Consider the following 24902-nt stretch of genomic DNA (forward strand, 5'->3'; position numbering starts at 1 on the left):
TCTGTGTCCGGTGTGTGCAGGAAAGGAGGGGAGGAGACGTAGCCGTGTGCAGTACTCTGCACGCATGGCCGTGAGGAGGCATAGAAGTCCGAGCAGCAGGTGCAAGGGCTGTTGTTAAAAGCAGGAAACCGGAAAGGAGTAAGAATAGGAGAAAGAGGCTGTGGAGGAGGAGGGGAGGCCTGCATTCTTGGAGGGCAGGGAAGCATTGGAGCAAACGCTAAATACGTGTGGCTTTCAGGCCTTGGTGGGGCTTGGAAACGAGCCTGTGATGTGAGCACAATGGTAGCTGGGATTCAAACGGGGAAATGTCCCACGGACACAGTTAAAGAGCTTGTTCTGAACCCCGGGAGCTGGCCGTTAGCCATAACCTTTCCAAGCCGTTATTTGCCAGGTGGGGGGAACAAATCGATTGGGGTGCCCCCTTTGTGGCCCGTTCAGGCTAGCTTTATTACAGATTTCCCTGCTGGTGTGCTTTGTCTTGTCACTCCAGATGCTGAAGATGCTGGGCTCCGAGGCCTGTTAAAAACATGGCCAACTGAATGCCCTAGGAAGCTTCTGGAGTCACATCAGAAGCTACATATCAATTTTTCAGGAAAAATGAAACCCACGTGTTTTGTTTGAGAACTGTGTCGATATTTCCCATGTTGTTTGAAATTCATGGAAATTCTTCATGTCTCATTTCTTTAGAATCATCAGCCTCCTGAAACTACTCATGGGGCATCTTTCACATTATTCGCGTGCTTTTCATGTTTGAATAATGGACAGTGTTTTTGTTTGAATCAACATTATTTCATGTTTGAATAATGGACAGTGTTTTTGTTAGAATCAACGTTATTTCATATTTGAATAAAGGACAATGTTTTTGGAGAAAAGTAATATATTTTAGTTTGGTCTTTATATAAGCTTCGTATTAAAATAGTCTGACAGTTCATTTGTATAAAGATGTGCTCCAAGCACCAAAGGCAAATAGAATTATGTGAAGCCTTGCTGTTTCACTCCATGTCCTCCCCGAGCCAGGGGCTCAGCCTAATTTATCAGAGCAGCACAGATTGTCCAGTGGAAATCAAGTGTGAGTCTTATACGTCCTTTAAAATTTTCCCACTCGTCACGTTGGCGTGTAAACAGAAAAATAGTTTTTGCGAAGTTGATTTTAATAATACACATTAGCCCAATATATCCAAAATGTCATTTCAACATGTACTGAATTTCAGAATTATTAATGAGGTCGTCTGCATTCCTTTTCATATTGATTTTTTTTTTTTTATCTGACCTAGACCTGATTCCCTGCTGACTGCGCCAAAGTTTGCACTATTTGATTGCACTATTTACCTGGCTTTTCCACCCTCCAGGGCCGGTCGCATGCTTTTTCTGCAACTAGCAAAATGGTAAATAGTGTAGGCTGTGCCATTGTCCTATGAAAGTGTTCACGGACAATGCAGGGCTGTGTTCCAAGAAGACTGTATTTACAGAAGCAGGTGGGAAGCCGGATGTGGCTCACAGGCTGTAGTTGGCCAAGCCCTGTCCTAACGAAATGTATTGTTTCCTCTGAGTTTTAATCCTCAGAAGCTGACTTCTGTTTTGGTGTAAAGTCTCCTACAACACAGCTATTGTGCTGAATTTCATTCAAGAAAAATATACCAGGAAACAAAGCCCATCGTTAAGTAATGAAAACTTTGGAAGCGCAGGAGCTCCCCATCCCACACCCCAAACGTGCACCTCAGAGGGCAGACAGGCCAAGCTAGTGGCTCCCAGTGCTGGCTCAGCCCTCCCCGGGCCTGGCTCCGACTTGGACGAGCTCTGTGACCCTTATAAGTTACCCTCTCTGTGCCTCGGATGATGCATCTTTAAAATGGGGGTGATGAGGATCCTTGCCTTACGCAGTTGCTAGAATTTAAGCAGGCACGTGGCTGGCTCCATCCATAGGGCGTGCGATGCTTGAGGTCGGGGAGGTAAGTTCGGGTCCTGCTCTGGGTGTAGAGATTACTTAAAAAATAAAACCTCGCAGAGTCCAATAAAAGCGAGCCTTAGCAGGTTGGTGTGCTGCCTGGCACGTGGTGAGCCCCTGGTACGTTAGCCTCTCTTGCGGCTGTTCTTACTGGTGCTGTTGCTGTAGATGGTACTAGTACTACGTGGCCGCACGGATTCCTGGAAACAGAGCAGCACAGAAGCGCCTGAGCTTGCTCAGCCACCCGCAGGGATCAGAGCAGGACGTCACTGCAGAGGCGTGGGCTTGTGGGCGAGGAGAGGACCCACGGTACCCCAGGGACATTTTGGGAGAATCTGCAGGGATTCTGGTCTCAGAAGTGGCGCCTGTCCTGCTCCCCGGGGATGTGGCTTCTGTTACTCGTTCTTGGAGCGGGCTGAAGGGGACACTGCCAGCCGCCGGCTGCCTCCCAGGGAGGTAGAGGTGAGCGCATGCAGGCGGCTACGGGAGGGCCTGGCGCGCTGCAAAGTGCTGAGCAGATGTTGGCTCCTCTGCCTTCTATCACACAGGCCACTGGGTCACCGCGGGCTGATGTGATGCACAGGGCGGCTGGAAGGGCGAAGAGCTGTCTGTTGAGCTCGTACTGCATTGGCGTTCAATGCGCAGTGGCTGCTACTTCTGTTACATTGGTTTAAGTCCCAGCCCTTTATCCTGACCCATCCCTGTGGATTTCTATGCATCCTTTGGACTAGAAATACTATCAGATGACCTCGTTATGTGGTGTGACCTACAAACCCCCAAATGTCCACGGTCTGATGCTCTAGAAAATCGGGACACACACAGAATTATGACACACGTCATAGACCATTGACGGAAGGACGTCATCGAGTCTTATCAGTAGTTCGTTCTGCTTGGTTAACACGTGGAACTGACAGGACACTGGGCGAGGGGGAGCCGCGGGGCGCAGGGTGATCTTGGCCTGGAGCAGAGCCCCTCTCGCCCAGGGTGTCTCCAGAATCCTGCTTCCTGGGGCAGGCGGCATTGGGCAGAGACGCGGAGGTTCTGAAGCTTAACCTTCCAGGGGACCGGGGGGCCAGGCTGGAGCTGGGGACCCTGCCCTTCCGCCATTTTAAGTGTCCTTCCATCGGGTAAGATCTGCATGGGATACAGCAAAGAGTAGAAGCAGCGGAAGGGCCTCTGCTGGGAGCTGAGCAAGTCCTCCCAGTGGTGATGCTGCCGTGCAGCCAAGGACGGGAGGTGGGAGCCACCTGTGTGTCCTGACGGGGATTTTGTTAGGGTAGGAGAACAAAAGGTAGGGCATGTTTGCATTCGCTTTTTTTTTTTTTTTTAAACAAAGTATGTGTGCCTCCGTGCATGTGCTTGCAGGTGCATATACGATGCACACGCAGATGTATGTTTACACGGGCATAGACTGTGTCCAGCCTGAGACGCGGGAAACTGGCAAGAGCGCTTTTCTCCAGGAGAGCTGTGGGACTTTTTGCTGTTTACATTCTCCATGTTTCTGATTTTATTGTATATTTTAATATTTTATTTTATTTTTTGTATTTATAAAGATTGATCTGTTGATTAGAGAAAGTGCACCTGCACATGAGCAGGGGGAGGGGGAGGGAGAGAAGCAGACTCCACACTGAGTGCAGACATAGGACTCGATTCCAGGACCCGAGATCATGACCTGAACCCAAGGCAGATACTTAACCGACTGAGCCCCCCAGGTGCTCTGATGTTTCTAATTTTTAAAAAACACATAACCTTTGGATGCATTAATCTGTCATTTAATGATACTTTAATGGGGAAAACGAGACTGCTTTTATTTCTCAATTTCTTTTACATTTGTCCTCACACTGTACCCTGAAGAGTTGCTTCCGTGTATTTTGCAGCCAAGCCATTTCCTCTAGAAACAGATCCTGATTAGTCATATAAGTACTTAAAAAGAATAATGGGACATGGAGCCAAGCTTTGGGCGTGTTCTCTGGAAACACGCTTTGGGGACCGCTTGGACCTTGCGGCCGGCATCCTTAGGGTGCCAGGTAAGCTAGCACCAGAACGGAGTCTTTCTGCTCCCGTTTTCGTAAAAGTCAAATCTACTTGGATAGAGTTCGTTTTATTAAGGTTTTCTTGCAAAATCCGCACTCCAACAGTGAGAAACCTGGCTCCCACCACATGTCATCATCTGCTTACCATAGAGCCGTGGCAGCGCTGTGAATGGGTCCTTCCCAGGGAAGAGCTCCACCAGCCACAGTGCGGTACGTACGTCTTCCAGACCTCGTGTCAAAGTTAGGATGGCCCGGCCCCCAGTCCTTCAGTGCAGTGGCTTCACGCCTCTGTGATACTCTGAGATGCTCTTGGGACGATCTACTTCCTGGGATCCTCCAGGGTTCACTCTTGGGCTTTAAAATTCTCTGGATTTGGGCAAATGGATCCATTACAGTATCAGATGAATAGTTCACCTAAAATTTGCCTGTGCTTTACCTGTTCAGCCCTCCGCTCTGCGTCCTGGGAACCGCTGATGTTTATAGCTCTATAAACTGTCTCTATAGCTTCACCTTGTTCAGAGTGCCATATAATTGGGACCAACTAGCAGATACATATGCTCACCTCAGACTGCTTTCGTGTAATGCTATGTATTTAAGGTCCCTCCGTGTTTCAGGGAACATGATAGCTGTTCTTTAAAAATCTCTGAATAGGGGCACCTGGGGGGCTCAGTGGTCGAGCATCTGCCTTCAGCCCAGGGTGTGACCCCAGAGTCCTGGGATCGAGTCCCACATCGGGCTCCCTGCAGGGAGCCAGCTTCTCCCTCTGCCTGTGTCTTTGCCTCTCTCTGTGTCTCTCGTGAATAAATAAAATCTTTTTTAAAAATTATCTGAGTACTATTCCGTAGTATGGATATACCACAGTCTCTGGCCATTCACCAACTGGACGACCTCTTGATTGCTTCTAGACTTTGACAGCTATGAATGAAGATGTTATGAACATTCACCTGCAGGTTACCGTGTGTTCCGTTCAGTTGGCTAAATCTGGAAACGCGTGCTTGCTGGAACCTATAAAACTGCTGAGCTTTATGAGAAACTGTCTTCCAACTTAGCTGTGTCATTCTGCGTCCAACTAGCTGTGAATTAGCCTTCCGTTGCTCCACATCTTCGCCATCATGGAGTATTCTCAGTTTCTGGATTTCCTTGTTCTCACAGGTGCATGGTGGTATCACTGTTTTAACTAGCAATTTCCCAAACCAACTGCTGCCGAGTATCTTCCCACAGGCTTAGTAGCCATCCCTAAATCTTCTTTGATGATGTGTCTAGATCTTTTCCCTGTTTTCTAAATTGGGCGATTATTTTCTTATCGTGGAGTAGTAAGTCTTCTTCTGTATGTTGGATAGTGTTTTTTTGGTTAAGTGTTTTTAAAATATTTTCCCAATGTCTTGTCTTATCATCGTCCTACGAGTGTTCTTCACAGAGACATTAATCCATTTTTCCTTTCATGAACTGTCTTGTGACATTGTTTCTAAGTCCTTGCCGTAGAAGTGCATTGGAAAAGGCTGTGAACAGAACCACAGTTTTGTTTAGGCAGCCCCGGAGTGTACGTGTGTCTGTATCTAGTGTGTCAGGGCCAATGGTAGGCATTTTAGGGACAAATGCATAAAATTCAGACCCTCCTCGAGAGCAGGCATCATTAATGGGGACCTCACACGGATATGCCTAATGGACATGCAATAACACACGACAGGAGAAAGTATGGTCACGGTCACATCCTAGGGCAAGTACAGGTGCGCTACTCTAGGCAGGGGAGGTGACACGTGTGCCCATCAGAGGCTTCAGGAACACATCTATTTATCGGGAAGGGCGTGTTTGAGACACCCCCGAAGAGACCCGCAAAGCTCAACAGTTTGAGGCGATGGAGAACCTCCGGGTGGTGAGGCTTAGCTCCAGCTGAGGAAGACGGGAAGCCATGGCTTTAGTGCAGACGCACCTGGGGTTCTCGTAACGTTAATGAAACGTAGGGTTCACCTCGCCGTGTGTTGGCTGGAGGGCGGACTGGAGCCGCATTGTGCGGCCTGAATGTGCCACGGAAGCCTCTGTGCTTCAGTGTATGCCGCAGATGTGGGAACGGGGGCGTGGCATGGCCCAAGCCGTGGGCGATTCTGTGGGGCGTGGGGGGCTATGTGGGGCCCGTGTTCCTTGTTCCCGTTCTCTCTCCTGTTGAGTCATCGGGGTTTGCGTGGCTCCGAGGTGAGGACAGCAGCTTGCAGCTGTAGTAGTGCACCGTGCCCCTCCCAAGTAGGGACGGCGCTTGGCCGGGACGGGTAGCGCGCTGTGCCTGGGGAGCCAGAAATCTCTGGGCTCTGCAGTCCGCCTGCCCGACTGCCCCGCAGCTTTTGTCCATCCTGTCACCACGGTGCTCCCCAGTCCTCGCCTGGGAGGAAGGGGCTTGCCTGTCCCCCAGGGGCGCTGAGCTCCTGTCTCCTGGCACAAAATGTGAAGCTTGCAAGTGGCGACAACTGTGTAACGTGTACCAGCCCGGGAGTGAAATGACCGTTCTAAGTGCAAAGAACTTTTGTCGCTCATTTAATCGGCTTCTGTTAAGTGTTCAAGGTCATGAAAGTTATACTGCTGCTTTAGTGACCGTGCTTCAGGAAACTCTTCTTTTTTTTTTTTTTTTTTTTTAAAAGACTCCTCCCTGAGTGTGGAGTCCAATGGAAGTCTTTTTTTTTTTTTATTTTTATTTATTTATGATAGTCACAGAGAGAGAGAGAGAGGCAGAGACACAGGCAGAGGGAGAAGCAGGCTCCATGCAGGGAGCCGGACGTGGGATTCGATCCCGGGTCTCCAGGATCGCGCCCTGGGCCAAAGGCAGGCGCCAAACCGCTGCGCCACCCAGGGATCCCATTCAGGAAACTCTTCAAAGCACGATAAACTTCTATTCAATATTTATCAATATTTATGAACTGCTTTTGAGAGTCCGATGTAGCAAATGCAGCAAATAGAGATGGAGAGGCCTTGCATCTTTTTTTAAATGAATTTTTTTGTGAATTAGTCAGGTGAGGACAGAGGTCCCACTGCAAGACTTTGTCAGTCATTACAGGGTGGGATAGTTTATTAGTGTGACATAGCTGATTTGGATAGACTTTGCTGGGACCTTCAATTTTCTAATGTCGAAGAAGGGTTATCAGAGGTGAGATTTCTGGTTGAAGGTGAATACAGCAAAGGAATATCTGATAATGGTAATACAAATACGAATACAGCTAAGATATTAAATCCTCTCTGTAAGGTCAGTCGCAGTGCTTTTCCCCACGCCATAGTATCTACTTGCCAAGATAAAGAATCAGATAATCAGCTTGTTTTTATATGTTTTAGGATGCCAGGGACTCATCCAACATAATATGGACTATGACATAAGTCTCTCAGGTGCAGACGTAATATCTATAAATAAAGTTGACTGCATTTCATGTAGAGAAAGTAGGTCAGGATCCACTGCAAAATATGAGGAAAAAGTACAACTCTTTCAGGATGTCCTACTACTCACTCATTCAGAGAAACAGTCTACCAAAGGGGGATGGGTGGGAGATTGAGTCTTTTAAGATAGAAAGTTAAAAATTTTTTTTACTTATTTTTTTTTAAAGATCTTATTTATTTATTTCTGAGAGACACAGAGAGAGGCAGAGATACAGGCAGAGGGAGAAGCAGGCTCCCTGCAGGGAGCCCGATGTGGGACTCTATCCTGGGACCCTGGGATCACGCTGTGAGCCGAAGGTGTAGACCCTCAACCACTGAGCCACCCAGGCATCCCCCAAAATGCTATTTTTCTATGAAGCCACTAAGGGCAATAAGGAAGGCAGTTGTCGGTATAACGCTCAGACCTCACGTTTGGTTGTTCTGTGCTCTGAGGACCTGGGCTGTCAGGTGTAGGGCTTGCTGGCACAGTGCCGTCTAAGCAGGTTGGAGCCAGAGAGAAGCCTGCCTTTGTTGGGTCCCCACAGGGACAGGTGCATTTTGTGCTGTTACCCAGAAGGTTGTGCCCCTGCCAAGGACAGAACTTCGGGTTTCCTCATCTACAGAGTGGGATCACCTGCCCTTCCAACCCACCCAGAGTAGAGAAATGCCTTCTCCCTGAAACCCTGGCTGGCGCCCGGCGAGCCCCAGGGGCCTCTGTCTGGCAAGCCCGGTTCCCACTCGTCCCGAGTTCTCAGGGCCCCTCGGCTGGTTCGTAAAGATCTCTCAGATGCTAAGCAGTACTAGAACGTTGAGGGTCCAGAGATAATCAACCAACTGTATTTTTTCCGTAAGCACAGAGTGAATGTCCTTGTACTGTAGACAGGTGGCTGTTCCCAAGTCCGCTGACATACTTCCTGTTATCTCTGTGCAATATGTATGAAATTATGAAAGGCTAGGCAGTGTGCGGGGTCCTCAGACCATTCATGCATAAATGCATTTACTTCCGACCCTTGTTGTGAAGCGCCTCTGCTGTCCTGGTTTCTGTGTGTCAGCATCTCCCTTGCCCTTTAGGTTTGAAGCTGCAGGAGGCAGGGCTTCCTCGTAACTGGATTTTTGTGAGAGGTCTTAGCATGTTCTGTTATCAGTCATTTCTTTTGTCTAGGCATTTTGAAATCTTACTTTTTAAGATTGTAGGGGAAAAGTTTTTCCAATTTTTTTTTTTTTAAGACTTGAACTACCTGAAACTAAACACATTCACTCCAGTCTCCAAGATCAAGATGGTCTCTCACATCCATTGCTGCTTGTCCATTTTGGTTTTTTAACTTTTATTTATTTATTTTTTAAGATTTGCGTATTTTAGAGAGTACGAGCAGGAGGGGCAGAGGGAGAGGAAAAGAGACTGTGAGGCAGACTGTTGAGCACGGAGCAGAATGCAGGGATCGTGGATCTAGGACCCTGGGATTGTGACCTGAGCCGAAACCAAGAGTCAGGTGCTTAACCAACTGGGCCACCCAGGTGCCCCACTCCTTGTCCATTTTATTTTTATTTTTTTAAATATTTTTATTTATTCATGAGAGACCCAGAGAGAGGCAGAGACACAGGCAGAGGGAGAAGCAGGCTCTGTGCAGGGAGTGGGATGTGGGACTTGATCCCGGGGCCCGGGGTCACGCCCTGAGGCACCCACACGACCCTCCTTGTGCATTTTAAATGCCTCCATGTCCATATGGGTTTTAAAATACTTTAAAAAACCAGCTTTATGGAGATAGAATTTGTATGCCATACAGTCAGCTCACTGGAAGTGTACAGTTTGGTGGGGTTTTGTGTGTTCACAGGTGCAACCACCACCACTGTCAGTTTTAGGACTTCATCACCTTGCCAAGGATCCCCCTGCCATTGGCTATCCATCCCCCCTACACACACACACACACACACACACACACACACACACACCCCTGCTTCCCCCAGCCCCAGGCAGCCACGACTCCGTGTCTGCACAGTTCCCTTTCTGGACGTTTCGTATGAGTAGGATCATATAATACACACATGTGTTTGTGTGTGTTGGGGGGGTGATGGGCTTCCTTCACGTAGTATCTAAGGGTTCACATAGCATAAGTGCCTCATTTCCTTTTTATGACTGATTAATACTCCCAAGGAGTGACTGGATAATCTGTATTTTGTTCATCTATTCATTTGGGGGTTTTGTTTTGTTTTTTTGTTTTGTTTTGTTTTAATAAGTAATCTACGCCTAGTGTGGGGCTCGAATTCATGACCCCGAGATCAAGAGTTGCATGCTCTACCAACTGAGCCAGCCAGGCACCCCCATCCATTCATTTGTTGATGGACATTTAGGTTGTTTGTACTTGGAAGTATCCTTCCAGGAGCTTCATATTTGGTCTCCATGCTTTTCTTACCCTTCTTTGCTTTCTTCCTTGGAGGACCTCTAGAATCCACTCAATATCCAGGTTTTTACCTTGTAAAAAATGTCATTTATTACACATCTTCAGAGACCTATAGCCATGTAGAGAAACAGTGGGGTTGGATATATGTGATTATCTCCGTCCAGTGCAACCTCTATTTTCATTCCCTTTTCCCCTAGCAGCCTTTCTTCCCGGCATCCGTAACAGCCCCTGCTCAGTAGATACCAAGCATGAGTCTCCCTGTGGCCTTCTGCACATGCGGACGGAGACTAAGACAGCACTACCTCGGAGATACTGTGGGTCTGGTTGCAGACCACTGCAATACAGTGAATATCACAAAGAGCAAGTCACATGAATTTTTTGGTTTCCCGGTGCATGTAAAGGTTATGTTTATGCTGTTCTGTAGTCTGTTGCTGTGTAGTAGCATTATATCTTTAAAAAAGTGTACATATCTTAGTTTGAAAATGCCTGTTGCTAAAAAATGCTCAGCATCATCTGAGCTTACGGTGAGTCATTGTCACTGATCACCATGAAAAAACCTGAAATACTGCAAGAATTGCCAAAACGTGACACAGAGACAAAGCTGTTGGAAAAACAGTGCCGACAGATTTGACACGGATTTTCAAATTGTGAAAAACACAATTACCGTGAAGTGTGATAAAGCGAGGAATATTTTTGTTTTTTAGGGGGGAGTTTTTTTTTTGGTGAGGTCATTGTCTTACAAAAATGAGATTGTTATACATACTTTCCTGCGTCCGTTCTCTCCTTGCCAAAGGCCCGAGAGCCAACTGGTGCATCTTTCATTTGGTCTTGTCTTTTTAACGGCTGCATAATATTTTGTGATGTGCATGGTATCAAAACATCCCCGGGTTTTGTTTCCAGTTTGGCGCTGCCAGCAAAGGGATCCTGGCACACGGCAGGTCTGAGCGCCTTCAGCTCTCACTCTAAAGCCTCGTTGGCTGCTTCTCTTGAAAACAGTTGGCATCAGAGTTAGACGCAGAAAGCACAGCAGCCTGGGTCCACTGGGCCCCCTCTGTCCCGGAGTGACTCCTGGGCCGTGTTCGCTGACACCCTTCCCTGGAGGCAGTGGATACAGGTTGGAAGAGCGCAAACTTTCAGTCAGACCTGGGTTCAAACATGTGTCACCTGTACCCCCTCATACTCTTCTTACTCCTACATTCTTAAGCAATTTCATTTTAATCTTTGATACGGTTTTGTTTTAGGCTTTCTGCAGGATAAGGAGTGGGGATTGGGACACCTGCCGGCCTTCTAAGTGTGAGGGTCCTGGGAACAGAATGTAGCCCCTGTGATGAGGCTACACACCTGGGGGCAGGGGCCCTAAGTGGAGATTTCTCTACCATCCTCTCTGCCTTGCTGTGAGCCTTACACTGCTTTTTAAAAAATTAAATGTTTAAAAGAAAAAAAAAAAAAGCAATAGCAATATGGAGACCGTGGAAAAATTAGTGCTTGGCATGGATTGGGGGAGGAGGAAATGGGTGGGTGGAGCGCAGGGGTCTTCAGGGCCGCAGAACTACTCCGTGGGACTCTCGCACGGTGGGTGTATGTCGTTCTGCATCAAAACCCTTCAGGTGCACAAGCCCGAGCCCTCCAAGCTGGCATCTAGGTGTTTTGGACGCGTGCGTGTGGCTTTGCCAGGTGTAACACATGTGGTGCTCTGGTGGGGGGTGTTGAGTAAACAGAAAAAAAAATCTAGCCCCACTTTTTTTTTTAATCCTCCTGGAGCAAGAACCGTGACACCTTGCACGCAGTAAACACGTGTGTAAGGCCCAGACTCCCCATGCCTAGCTGTGACTTCCAAAGTCCTCAGGTTCGTCGCCATCGGGCTTGGCTGTCCCGACGGTGCAGGTGGGCTCTGTGTGAGTGAGCTCCGTGCAGCCCTGGAAATGGTTCCGGTGGAGACCCGTGCGCCGGGCAAGTGTTGGGGGCAGTTCCTGTAGGCTGCGGCGTGTCTGCCCCGATCCCGGGCATCACTGAACGTCACAGGCACCAGAGGGGGGAGCTGAAGCGAAACAGAGACCCACTGATGGACATACAGCCCCCCGCCCCGTGACTGCTGCGTGGGTTGCCCGTGGCGACAATCTGCCGGTGGGTCCCCCTTCCTGCTTCAATTACTGGAAGGGCCAGAAACACAATGGGGTTGGGAGCCTGGAAGGAGCCTCTGCGCCTGGTGCCCCCCTCCCGGCTGTAGGAAATCCTACAACCACACCACACTAATTAGCCCGAGAAGGGAAGGGGTTGTCATGGCGACCGAGCACTTTTTAAAGCACAGGAATGGTGTTCATTATTGTTCAGTGTCTTTAGCTGTGGCGGAAAGGTCAGTGTGGCAGGCGTTTTCCATATGAATTTTGGCCCAAGAGCCAAGCCGAAGGTGGAATGTTCCACGGAGGGGCCGGAGATGGTGAGTGGGGCTGAACGTTTTTTGGATGGAGCGTCCCTTTTGTAACATTTTTTAGGACATCCTGGGAGCCGGTGCCAAATCCAGAGAACATCGCGCGGACTTTGTTAAGGGAGGATTGGGAGAAAAGACGCCCAGCAGAGCAGCGTGGCTCGGGGAGGGGGCCGGCCCGGGAGAGCTTGAGGAAGGGCTTTTTGGGCATCTGGTGGTGGGATACTCAGTCACCAGCTCTCTGATGACGAACTGAACAGGGTCGAGTGAGTCTGATGCGTTACTCCGCGTTTGTTCTACGTTAGCTCCCTTTTGCGTTAGTTCTTGGGGTTGCCTCTGCTCGGCTTATAGTCCAGATGATGGATCGCGAGCACGCTAACCAAGTGCCTCTGCAGCTGCTGCCTCGCTTCACTCTTTATAAGGCGGAAACATAACCAAGGGTAATTTTCACCTACTTTTATGTTTGTTTTTTTCTTATTTTTCTAGGGATATTTAAACAGTCAAGGCTAAAAATCAGGGAGCCGCAACGTTTTGGACATTTGCGCTAACTTACTGGCCGTACTCGGGTAGCCTACTGCTGAGTAAAGACAAGTTGACCAGGCTGTTTGCAGAAGAAATTAGATTAAATATAAGAGCAGTCAGCCTGCAGGAGAGGGTGGCAGGCTGTTGCTCCAGCGGAAGCTGTAGGGGAGACGTGCAGAGCATTCTTCAGGTTTCTTCTCTCCGAGTTTGGGAAACTTGTGGGATAACGGCTTTAAGCCCAAATTTGTGTTAATGACTGTGTTTATAAGGACTGCAAATGTAAGACACCGTCTTTGTTTTGGTCTGGTCTGGTTTCCTTGCACTTCTTAACAGCGTCCTTCCATCCTCTCGTACCCCTTTTCAGTCCCCTTATTCACAGTTGTGCAGGATAAAATACAAAGTAGTTCAAGGGAACGGCTATTTGGTGAGAAACAAGTCATTGCCCCAAAAGCTGTAAGTGGGAAACAGCCTACTTTTGAGTTTTACCCTGAAAGACTATTGTCCTGTCAGCAATGCCAGTTTGTTTGGCCACGGCGTGCATGAGAGAATACATTTCAGGACGTGAGTTTTGGTTTGATTTTTGCCTGTCTTTGGTTTGGATTTTCTGGGTGTACTTTGTGATCACGGTAGAAAGCTCTCAATAAATGGAGGATTTGACTGGGTATTGAGAGAACTAAAATTCTTTATTTTCGTTTTTTTTTTTCTCTGCTGGTGTGTTCTCTTCCTCCCCGCTCTCCACGCCAACCTCGCCTACCCCTCCCTGTGTCCCTCGCTGGGTTGCTGTATTCTTTGGCTAAAATTTAAAAATGCCTTCAAATTCCTCGAAATGGAAATTTAAAAAGTAAAGAAAGTGATACCTGGATGACACTTTTTAGGTTCTTTGAAAAACAGTATTAAAAATGGTGGTAGGTTGATGATTGTTCAAACCGTTGGAAATTTGTTTGAACATGGATATAAGTACTAGGGAATCATTGGTATCTTTGAAGATATGCTGATGGTGCCATGTTTGTATCGAGAAATGGTGTTGATCATATTTATGAATGAGATGATGTGAACTCTGGGACTTCAAAAATTGAAGGGCAGGGAGTAAGAGCTCGTGGATGGCGCAGGATTCATGGGGTGATGGTGGTGCTGTGAAGCCAAGTGATGGGTCCCTGGGGGTGGGGTTCACTTTTTCTTCTGTATTTTTGTGTCGGGTATGCGTGAGAGAGAGAGCGAGAAAGAGAACGAGAATGAGAGGGAGGCCTTGTTAACTTTATCTTCTCACGGTTTCGCGTGTTTTAGATGCCAGACCAGTTTGACCAGGCGGTTGTGCTAAACCAGCTGCGGTACTCCGGGATGCTGGAGACGGTGCGGATCCGAAAGGCTGGGTATGCAGTCCGAAGACCCTTTCAGGATTTTTACAAAAGGCAAGGCGGGGCTGAATAGATGGTCTTTCTTCTCCGAGGGTCTGGCAGAAGAGGAATTGTTAGGAGGTGACGCGGGCGTCTTTATGCTGCAGGTATAAGGTGCTGATGAGGAACGCGGCGGTGCCTGACGACATCAGGGGCAAGTGCACAGCCCTGCTGCAGCTCTATGACTCCTCCAACAGCGAGTGGCAGCTGGGGAAGACCAAGGTAAAACCGCAGGGGAGGAGCGGTCATCCCGTCCAGCTCCTAGAGGTGTTAGGGCCGGTGTCCTGTGCTAGGGCTGATGGATTGTTTTTTGTTTTTTTTTTTACCTTGGAAGATAATGGTGTCGTGCCCACCTTAGTCTTTTGTCCTCCAGACAGTTGATGTTTTATTTGAAGTCCTTGACTTGTCAGGAACTCTGTTTCTGGAAACACCAGACCCTGGGTGTGTATGTGTGTGGTTCCTTGCAGGCTGTCCACCCCTCTTGGCTGGTGGGCAGTTTGGTGCCATGAAGTGCAGGGTGGCCTCTGGCTTCAGAGAAGTGAGAGCCTAGACCCTTCCAACTATTTGTAATTCAAATGCCGAATGCCGGGCAGCCCTGGTGCCTCAGCGGTTTGGCGCTGGCTGCAGCCTAGGGTGTGATCCTGGAGACCCGGGATCGAGTCACACGTCGGCTCCCTGCTTGGAGCCTGCTTCTCCCTCTGCCTGTGTCTCTGCCTTTCAGTCTCTCTCTCTCTGAATAAAATAAATACATCTTTAAAAAAAAAAATGCCGAATGCCGTCCCTGCACCACAGGAGCTGTTGTGCGAGAGACCAGCCAACAGCCTGGAATCTCGTAGGTTGACAAAAATCCAGTCGAGAAAACCAAGTGAAGGTCACTTTCGGAACGTGCTGGTGTGGCTGCGATGAGACCTTTACCCTCGATTCCAGACAGTTTGGCCTCAACAGCCAAAATTAGCCAAAAAAAATTGGTTGTGCGACCTTTTCTCCTTGTTATCAGGGAGCAGCCCAAATCCTCCTCTGCCTCTCGCTCTGTCTCTTCCCTCCACTCCCGGGCCTCGTCGCACAGGAACGACCGAAATGTGACTTGGCACAGAAAGCAGGCAGCTGCGGGGGATGTGGGCTGACCTTTGAGTGTGTGGACGTCCTCGAAAGTCAAGTCAGACCTGGGCCTCACGGCTGAACCTCCTGACCCTACAGGTAGCAGTGCAGCTTCAGAAGAGTATTTTGAAGTTTGTACTCATGTTACATTCTTTTTAACCAAAGAGTTTCTTCAAAAAAAAAAAAAAGAGAGAGAGAGAAAGGGGACACCTGAGTGGCTCAGTCGGTTGAGCATCTCTTGATTTCCACTCCAGTCAGGCTCTCAGGGTCATGATGGAGCCCTGCATTGGGCTCAGCCCCGAGTGTGCAGCCTGATAAGATTCTCTCCCTTTCCCTCAGCCCTTCGCAACTTGAGCTCTCTGTCTTTCAGATAAAAGAAAGGCGTGGGGGAGAAAGGAGAGTGGTTGAGTGTCTCAGTCCATTTGGGCCGCTGCAACAAAATACCACCAACTGGGTGACTTCAAGGACAGACCTATGTTTGTCACAGTCTGGGGGCTGGAGGTGCAGGGTGGGTCCTCTTCTAAGCTCAAGGGTTGAGAGAGTTCTGGGTTCCCTTCCTCCTCTTAGAGGGCATTGATCTCATTGTAGGCCCCCACCCACCTGACCTCATCCAAACCTCCGGACTCTCTGGAGGTCCTTCATCCAACCATCACCCTGGGGAATGGAGAGGGTGCACAGACATTCAGTCCAGAACCTCAGGGACGAGTATTGAGGCATCATGTGGGGACACTCAGCGAGGGAAATTGGATAATGGACATATTCTCTTAATTATTTTTAAAAATTGATTTATTTTAGAGAAAGACAGGGGGAGAGGCAGTGGAGGGGCAGGGTTGGGGGAGAGGTGAAGGGGCAGGGGGCTGGGGGGAGGCAGTGGAGGAGCAGGGGAGGGTGGAGGTGGTGGAGGGGGCGGGGGGAGGTGGGGCAGGGGCAGTGGGGAGAGAGAATCTCAACCATTCCCCACTGAGCTCGGGGCTGCATCTTGAGGTCACGACCTGAGCCAAAATCAAGAGTTAGGTGCTCCCAGACTGAGCCTGCGCCCACGCCTGCGCCCTTGCCCCTGAGCGGTCTCACCAGGGATGTAGGGTTCAGCCCTCTGCAGGATGCAGGTGGCCCGCAGAGGTGACAGGTCGCTTACCTGTGCCGTGGAACGAGCTACCTGTAGCGTAGCTGCGGCAGTGACACACATTGAGGTGCCCCACCGAGTCCCAGGCGGGGACCCAGGCGTGGCATGGCCGACCCTTCCTCTGCCGGGGTCTCAGGCCGCCTTCCCGCTGGAGCTCGGGGGCCTCTTCAGGCTTCCGCGGTGCCAGAACCTGGGTCTTCACAGTGGGGCCTCAGGTCCCAGTTCTGTTGGTGGCTGCCCCCCAGGGCCATGCTCAGCACCTGCCCCCCGCGTGACGTGTCCGCGACCTGGAGGCTGCAGGAGAGTCCAGCTGTGGTCTCCCCACGTGGGGGCTTTATGATCAGTGCAGTCTCAGAGGTCACAGCCCCTCACGGTTCCACACTGTTGGCTAGAAGTGAGCCAGATCGCACCCACACTTGGGCATGGCTGCTTGTGGGGCCACCTCAGGATGCTCTCCCCCACCCCGTCCCCGTTTACCTGACTCACCCTTCCAGTCTCAGCTCAGACAGACTAGGACAGGAATCCTTCCTGACATTCCCCATTGTACCCCACACAACAAATCCCCCCCGAGTGAGCCAGGCCCCCTCTGTCGTCTCCATCCGTCCGCCTGTGACACCTAACCCAGCCATCGCCTGTAGACTTCTCTGTCATGCGGGGGCAAGTGTAGACTTAATTGTTCGTTCTTGTACATGGTGCACAGAGTTAGGAGCTCACTCCATGTCTGGTAAGCGCTAGAAACCCTACGGAACAGGACCGAGATGTCACCCATTCAGTCCCCAGAGGGAAGCTGCCTAAACACGGGAGCTCTTGACAATACAGCATCGCCTGCTCTGACTTTGTTTTTTAAAGATTTATTTATTTATTCATGAGAGACACGCAGAGAGAGGCAGAGACACAGGCAGAGGGAGAAGCAGGCTCCAGGCAAGGAGCCCGATGCGGGACTTGATCCAGGACCCTGGGATCACGCCCTGAGCTGAAGGCATGTGCTCACCTGCTGAGCCCCCCAGGTGTCCCCTACTCTGATTTTTTAATCAAAAAGATACTGCATTCTGTGCCAACGGATACGCTCCTGGTACCCGCCACCTCGTCCGTGGAGTGACAGCACAGGTCATGATCTCAGATGACACTCGTGCTCCCTCGAGGCCCTCGAGCACCTGTCCACCTTCACTTACAGTTACATTATGGAGACGAGCCCCAGGCGAGGCTTGGGCCCGGGCATAGCACAGGGGCCACAGACACAGGATGACGCTGCCCTTCAGGCCACGGGGCTCTGGGAGAGAAGACACCACGGCTGCCCATCAATCATTGGGCACTGTGTCCTCTGGGAGTAAGGACCCCGCCTCCCCAGGAGAGGCCTCACCGTGGATCGAGATGAGATCGTTAGACAGGAGTTAAACCTCAGCTGGTGACGAGTTGGAGGTAGGAGGAGGAAGGACGCTTGGCGGTCCACAGAAACACGGGGAAGAAAATGAACCGTGTCTGCGAAGTAGCTTTGACCCCAACCAGCATTGGACTTTATTACGTCCTGGTGTGTGTTTTGGTCAGTGCTGCTGCCAGCAGGTTCTTTGTATTCGAAACCCTGAAATCTAATGGAGATCTGGATCTCCTGGTGAAGAAATTCCCGTCACGCGTGACGAAGGCCAACGTGGACGGTGTCATGGTCAGCAAGGGTAGCACGGCGCCAGGCCCAAGGGAGTTGGCTCACATACAAACACGTTTTGTGCTTGGAAGGCAGGAGTTCGTGGGCGCTAGGGAACGTTCCTAGGGAAGGCAGGAGTCCTGCCGGGACCTCCGATGAGCGGCCCGTCCAGAAGGTTCCCACGTGTGTCCACCCCGAGAGGTTGGGTGGCCGGTGACCTGCTTCGACTCTTGCGCGGGCTTGTGACGCCAGCGCTTTGGTTTCTTGGAGCACCTGGACTGTGCAGCCGGGCTTGTACCCGCCATTCTGGGGCAGTAAAGACGTTGAATTAGAGTCGCCCTTAGGCCTTGATGAGGCAAAGGCAAGTGAGGTGCTCGCATCATATGCCGAGCGGGGTTCGGGGGGCGGCCCTTCGAGCGGACACAGCCCTCTCAGCCTGGGCGGCGCCCTTCCCAGCGGCTGGGCCACGCTGACTGCACCATGGCCACGTCCCGGCACCATGGGCACGTGCTCACCGCCGCCAGGCTGGCGGGACAGCGGGTGGCGTTGCGTAAAGTCACGGTTGGGTATCGTTAGGCTGAGTCGGTCCTTGAGAGTGTTTTGCTGTTTCCTGGCCTTCGGGCTGGCGAGAGAGCCCCTAGAGGAAGGGGGGGTACGCTCACCAGGCGGCGCAGGGTGCCTTCGCCCGGCCTGAACCCGGCGCTCACACAGGTGCTCTTGGGTTTCTGGTGCCAGCCAGGTGCCAGCCAGGTGCCAGCCAGGACTTCCCATAGACTTCCATCGGGGGAGGCCCTCCTCCCTTCATAAAGCTTTCTGTTTGCTCATGGACTAGGTGGATGGTCACTGGAACTGCGATCTGTTTCATTAGAGCCTCGCCACCACCGTGCTTCCCCCAGGGTTTGACCTTCGCACCCATAAATACTCCCCACGGCACCGGCATCAGAGTGGGATCTTTAAGGCTGAAGAAAGTCACAAAGAAGTTTAAAGACTTCTTCAAAGCCCAGCCTTGACGAAAACTGCCTTGAACAGAAATCCATATTACTGAAAACTTGTGATTATCATCAAGTAACGAAGTTTTGTACTTGTAGCTTTGTCCTTTGTTTTTCTCCCCTCCAACCCCCACCTCCCCCCCTGCAAGAAACAGTTTTTTCAGGCATCAGGAGGGTATATAATTGCAATTGTAGGAAGACAGTTGTATGGAAAACTTTCCTGAGAGGATGATCTGTGGTCGAGTTTTACCAGTGCTCGGGAACCCAGAGCGGGAGCAGGTAAAGCTTCTGTGAGTCACATGGTGGTAGGATTCTTTATGTGCTTTTTCTGCCCAAATGTCTTGGAAGAGACGGAGCAGAGTGTCTGGGAAAATGTGCTATTAAGAAAACATCCTGCATCATTATGGGCCAGAATGAGTCAGAGGCACATAAATCAAAACATCATGAGTGGGAAAGAGTGTCGTTTAGCCTCCCGCCCACCACCAGCAGGATGCTTCCAGGCTGCCCTGAACGTTAACAGAAAAGCATACAAATGTTTGGCACTAGTTCTTCTAGGGAATAGTTCGGAATTTCTTATGCGTGCAGTAAATCCAAAATTATGAAATTAAAAGCTACCGTGGTCGAGGGAGGGTCTTAATGTCTTCACATCTTTTCAAGTATTGGGAATGCTGATACAGAATGCCAATTACCAGATACACTTCACAAACTTAACACGCACAGGATTGAGGTGCCTGTTCCCAGAAACAGGCCAGCAAATTGCTGGGATCGGTTTTGTCCCAGTTCTGGTATTCTTGTGAGGATCAGACTGAAATGGAACGGAAACGGTTCAGTTCTAACTTCAGAATTACTTTTTTTTTTTTTAAGGTTTTATTTATTTATTCATGAGAGGCAGAGACACAGGCACAGGGAGAAGCAGGCTCCCTGAGGGGAGCTTGATGCAGGACTCGATCCCAGGACCCCCAGGGTCACACCCTGAGCCCCCTAGGCACCCTTCAGAATTACATTCTTAATGTCAATTTTTTAAATGTGCATTAAAATTTTTTGAGGCCTAGACACTGTGACTGTTGTCACTTGACAGTCCTGCAGAGAGAGTTTCCATGTACTACCAAAGTAAGTTGTGCAAAGTTGTTGGATTTTTTTTCCCTCCCTCCCTTTCTTTCTTTTCTTTTTTTAGCATAGAGCATCTCTGCGTTTCTTGTGATTTACACTTCATGCAGGACTGGTGCTGTTCACGAGCTCGTAGTCCCGCTGAAGGGAGTGTGAGCTTTGATGTCAACCTCACAGTCCTCTAACCAACAAAACGGCCCGGGGGGACTTTATTTGCTGCTTCTTCCTGGTCATATATTTTGACTGTATTTTTCACATGTCTTAGTGCATCACAAGTAGAAAGTTTAAAAAACAAAGCAGCGTTTCCCCACAGGAAGTTGGAGAAGCACCGTTCAGAGCAGACTGTGTGTTTGGAGCACATTTCCCGAGAGTAAAGAAAGCCTTCCCTCCAAAAGAGCTGACTCGGCAAGAACCTGCGTTCACCAGCCCTGTTCTTTACTTCTGATGCGTCACTTTGCCTTGGCAGGTCTTCCTCCGAGAATCCCTGGAGCAGAAGCTGGAGAAGCAACGGGAGGAGGAAGTTACGAGGGCGGCCATGGTGATCCGGGCCCACGTCTTGGGCTACTTGGCACGGTAAGAAGCCCAGAGAGGGACGGCGTGGCACGCCAAGGGGAGGCCTCCCCCGGCGCGCATCACCGGGCGGGGGTGGCCCTTGCGTGCTTTTACTTACGAGACACCTGGATGGAGGTCAGCGCCAGGCCATGGGGAGTCTCCGGGTCGCGCTTCCAACTAGCGATGCCCAGTTGGCTTGCCCCGCGCGGAAAGCTGGCCGGGGGCCTTCCGGTGTCTCCATTAGAGCAGTGACAGGAGGGGACGGTGCTGAGACATTTAAATTGTTTACCCCGTCCCTCTGTGCCTCGTACTGGAGGCAGGCCGCCTTGCTGTGGACTCCACTGTTAGCCCATCGGGTCCACGGGCGCCGCTCCCGTGTTTGCCCAGGGGGGCAGCTGCTTGCCTCACGCCCTGAAGTCCTGTCCCCCATGCGGACCTGCAGGCCCCGTGGAACCCCATGTCGCTCCATGCTCTCGGGTGCAGGACCATCGCGCTAGGGCCCCCGCCCTGCCGTGAGAACAGGGACCGCATCAAGTCTCTTCGGGGCTGTTTAGGGCCCAGCGCTATGGGGCTGGGCTGTCACTGCCGGGATGCTTCCAAGTCAGCGTTAGGGGTCATGGGTTTATTTAGCCAAGATAATGATAAGGTCCTTGCTCTTGTTTTGTTTGTTATTATTCTTTTGTTTTTCTTCCGTTTTGTTTGGTCCGAAGGGGCCTCCTGGTCGCTACGGTTCCATAATGAGACTTTCCAGACTCGGCCCTCTTCTTTTGTCTCGTAGCATTAACGCAAACCCATTTGAAGAGCTCAGAGCCTCGTTACCTCAACAGCTCTTCTGTTGTGTGGCTTTTGTCTTCATTTTCAGAAAGCAATACCGAAAGGTCCTTTATTGTGTGGTGATCATACAGAAGAATTACAGAGCGTTCCTTCTGAGGAGGAGATTCTTGCACCTGAGGAAAGCCGCCATAGTTTTCCAGAAGCGACTCAGAGGCCAGATCGCCCGGAGAATTTACAGGCAGCTGCTGGAAGAGAAGCGGGCGGAGGAAGAAAAGAGGAAATGGGAGGAAGAGGAGAGGTATAGTAGCTTTCTTGCTCCGATGAAGCAGAAGGACACTTTCTGAGTTTTAAGGTCAATATGCATTCCTGCAGCAAGAATTCCCAGGGGATGCTGCTGTTTAAAACTACCTCTTGGAGGCCTGGATATAGAATTCCTTGGCAGCATCGAAGACCGAGTTATGTGCATGTTTATTCATGTACAGAATGAGTCATTTACCAAAGGAAGAGGGTTCATCCTTCATCCTTTTTAAGTTGTCTCTAGCAAAGCTGTCTTTAAAAAGGGAGCTCTCTCTGAAAAGTGCTTCTGGGACTTTTTCCCATTGCTTTTGGTTATTATCACCGTCTTTTTTTTTTATTTACTGGTTTTTAGAGAAAGAGAGAGGGCACGAAGAGAGGCTGAGCTCCGCACCCAACAGGTAAAGAATGCCGTGCCCGTGCGTCAGCTTGCTAACCCCTTTCCTTCCCACCTCAAACACTTTGAAAATTCAAGGATTCTAAACTAAAATGAAGTATAAAGATGACAGAGGAATCTGAGAGGAGATGTTTATGATGCAACCTATTGCAACTGAGTACAATTCTGTTGATGTCTAAGGTTTTAAGTGTGGACACTGCGTAATTTCTCTAACGCAGAGTCGCTGCTGTCTTAGTTTGCTAGCGGTGCCGTAGCAAAGTACCACAGCCTGCGTGGATTAAGCAACAGAAATAGTGCTGCAGCTCTGGAGGCCAGACCCCCAAGGTGAAGGTGTCCCGGGTTTCATTTCTCTCAAGGCGCCTCTTCCTTAGCTTGCACATGGCCACCTCCTCGCTGTGTCCTCCTGTGGTCTTGCATGTGTGTGTGTGCATCCCTGGTGTGTGCATGTGTGTGTTCCAATCTCCTGGACCTTCAGGGACACCAGTCAGATGGGGTTACGGCCCACCTCCTGGACTTATTCTAACTTTTTTTTTTTTTTGTCCTTATTCTAACTTAATCACATCTTTAAAGCCCCATATCCAGGGGCACCTGGGTGGCTCAGCGGTTGAGATTAGGGTGTAACACTGGGGTCCTGGGATCGAGTCCCACGTCAGGCTCCCTGCATGGAGCCTGCTTCTCCCTCTGCCTGTGTCTCTGCCTTCCTCTGTGTCTCTCATGAATAAGTAAATGAAATCTTTAAGAAATAACAAAAGCCCCATCTCCAAATACCCATTCCATGGTGCAGGAGATTAGGGCTTCTGCGTACCAATTTGGAGCAGAGGGCATCAGCCCCCAGAAGGCACATCCAGGTGTCCTGGGGCTATCTATGGCCGTGCTCGCCCTGGTTGCAGGGGCCCTCTCTGACCTCTTCCGTCCTCCGCCCAGGAGGAAGCCGCCAGGAGGCAGCAGGAGCTGGAAGCCCTGCAGAAGAGCCAGAGGGCAGCCGAGCTGCACTGCGACCTAGAGAAGCAGAAGGAGAACAAGCAGGTGGAGGAGATCCTCCGCCTGGAAAAGGAGATCGAGGACCTGCAGCGCATGAAGGAGCGGCAGGAGCTGTCCTTGACCGAGGCCTCCCTGCAGAAGCTGCAGCAGCTGCGCGACGAGGAGCTCCGGCGGCTGGAGGACGAGGCGTGCCGCGCTGCGCAGGAGTTCCTGGAGTCGCTCAACTTTGACGAGATCGACGAGTGCGTCCGCCACATCGAGCGCTCCCTGTCGGCGGGCGGCGAGGCCCTGGGCGCAGAGGCCCCAGGCGCGGAGGGTGCAGAGGGCGCGGTCGCCCAGAGGCCCAGCTTCAACTTCAGCCAGCCGTACCCCGAGGAGGAGGTGGACGAGGGCTTCGAGGCCGACGACGACGCCTTCAAGGACTCGCCCAACCCCAGTGAGCACGGCCACTCGGACCAGAGGACCAGTGGCATCCGCACGAGCGACGAATCGTCAGAGGAGGACCCGTACATGAATGACACGGTGGTGCCTGTGAGCCCCAGTGCGGACGGCTCCCTCCTGCTCGGCCCGTCAGAGCCCATCTCGGTGGCTGGGGAGCCCGCCTACTGCATGCCCCAGGGCGGGGGGGCCCTGCCGTCGGCAGACGGCCACTACGACTACGACCGGGACGACTATGAGGACGGCGCCGCCACCTCCGGCAGCAGCGTGACTTTCTCCACCTCCTACGGCAGCCAGTGGTCCCCAGACTACCGCTGCTCCGTGGGCACCTACAATAGCTCTGGGGCCTACCGCTTCAGCTCGGAGGGGGCGCAGTCTTCGGTGAGCCCCCTGGGGGTGTGGGGGTGGATGACAGGGAGGGGGCCTACCACTTCAGCTCTGAGGGGGCACAGTCCTCGTGAGGCCCCCCCCCCGCCAGGGGTGCAGGGTGGCGGTGAACGATGGCTCAGGGGCCAATCACTCCAGCTCCAATGGGGTACAGTCCTTGGTGAGCCCCCCCCGGGGGGTGGGGGTGCAGGGTGGTGGTGGATGACGGCTCAGGGGCCTACTGCTCCAGCTCCAACAGGGCTCAGTCCTCGGTGAGCTCCAAGGGGGGCACAGTCCTTGGTGAGCCCCCCCCAGGGGTGCAGGGTGGGGGTGGACGACAGCTTGGGGGCCTACTGCTCCAGCTCCGAGGGGCGCAGTCCTCTGCGCCTTCTCCCAGGGGCGTGGGGTTGGTGCCGTCGTTGTCTGTGTGACCCTCACCCGTGCCCACCCCCCGGGGGTGGACCAGCCTATCTTTCCAAGTCGAGCTCTTGAGGATGGTTGTCCGCCGCTTTCTCCGGCCACCAGCCGTCACTGGTAAATGAACTTTGAGGCAGGTGGTAGGTCGGACACGGAGCCAAGGTATGCGCCCCCCCCCCCCCACCCAAGCAAGCTGGCATTTCCCGAGGACACTGGGGTGTGTGCGCTGTCCCAGCAGCCCAGCAGGTAGGGAAGGCAGGCCTGCCCTGAATCAGCTGGAATGGCCCTGGGCTCACTGCACAACCAGACTCCCTGGCTCCACGTCCCCTCCCGGGATGTGCTGCCTGGTTCTGGACTTTTCTGTGGCTTACCCATGCCCTTTCCAGCTTATGGGCTTACGTCTGGGGGCGTGCATTAAGTATCCCCTTGATTTTCTAAGACTTGAAGGTATTTTTATCATAGTAATTTAAAGGGAGTTCGCTCTTGTATGGTTTGATGAAAATTATACCCTTGAACAGGGTTTCTAGAAAAGCCTTTGGATCAAGGTATGTCTCACAATGTGTCAATTCCACAGATCATTTGACCTTAATGGTCCCTATTTTGTGATGGATTGATT

At 51.2% G+C, this 24902-nt stretch overlaps 1 protein-coding gene across 7 annotated transcripts in view; it reads left to right on the forward strand.

Annotated features, from left to right (window-relative positions):
* The window catches only part of MYO10 (myosin X), a 195832-nt gene that overhangs the window by 144505 nt on the left and 26425 nt on the right, over positions 1 to 24902 (forward strand). For 6 of the 7 annotated variants that reach the window (XM_077896391.1, XM_077896393.1, XM_077896389.1 and 3 more), the window contains 6 exons: positions 14002 to 14126; positions 14219 to 14333; positions 20534 to 20640; positions 21482 to 21691; positions 22043 to 22088; positions 23009 to 23884. In XM_077896391.1, the coding sequence (XP_077752517.1) occupies positions 14002 to 14126; positions 14219 to 14333; positions 20534 to 20640; positions 21482 to 21691; positions 22043 to 22088; positions 23009 to 23884 (1479 nt within the window). The remainder of the gene's footprint in view (positions 1 to 14001; positions 14127 to 14218; positions 14334 to 20533; positions 20641 to 21481; positions 21692 to 22042; positions 22089 to 23008; positions 23885 to 24902) is intronic. The other variant, XM_077896394.1, reaches the window with a different exon arrangement.

The sequence above is a fragment of the Canis aureus genome, chromosome 4, assembly GCF_053574225.1.
Source record: "Canis aureus isolate CA01 chromosome 4, VMU_Caureus_v.1.0, whole genome shotgun sequence".
NCBI lineage: Eukaryota > Metazoa > Chordata > Mammalia > Carnivora > Canidae > Canis > Canis aureus.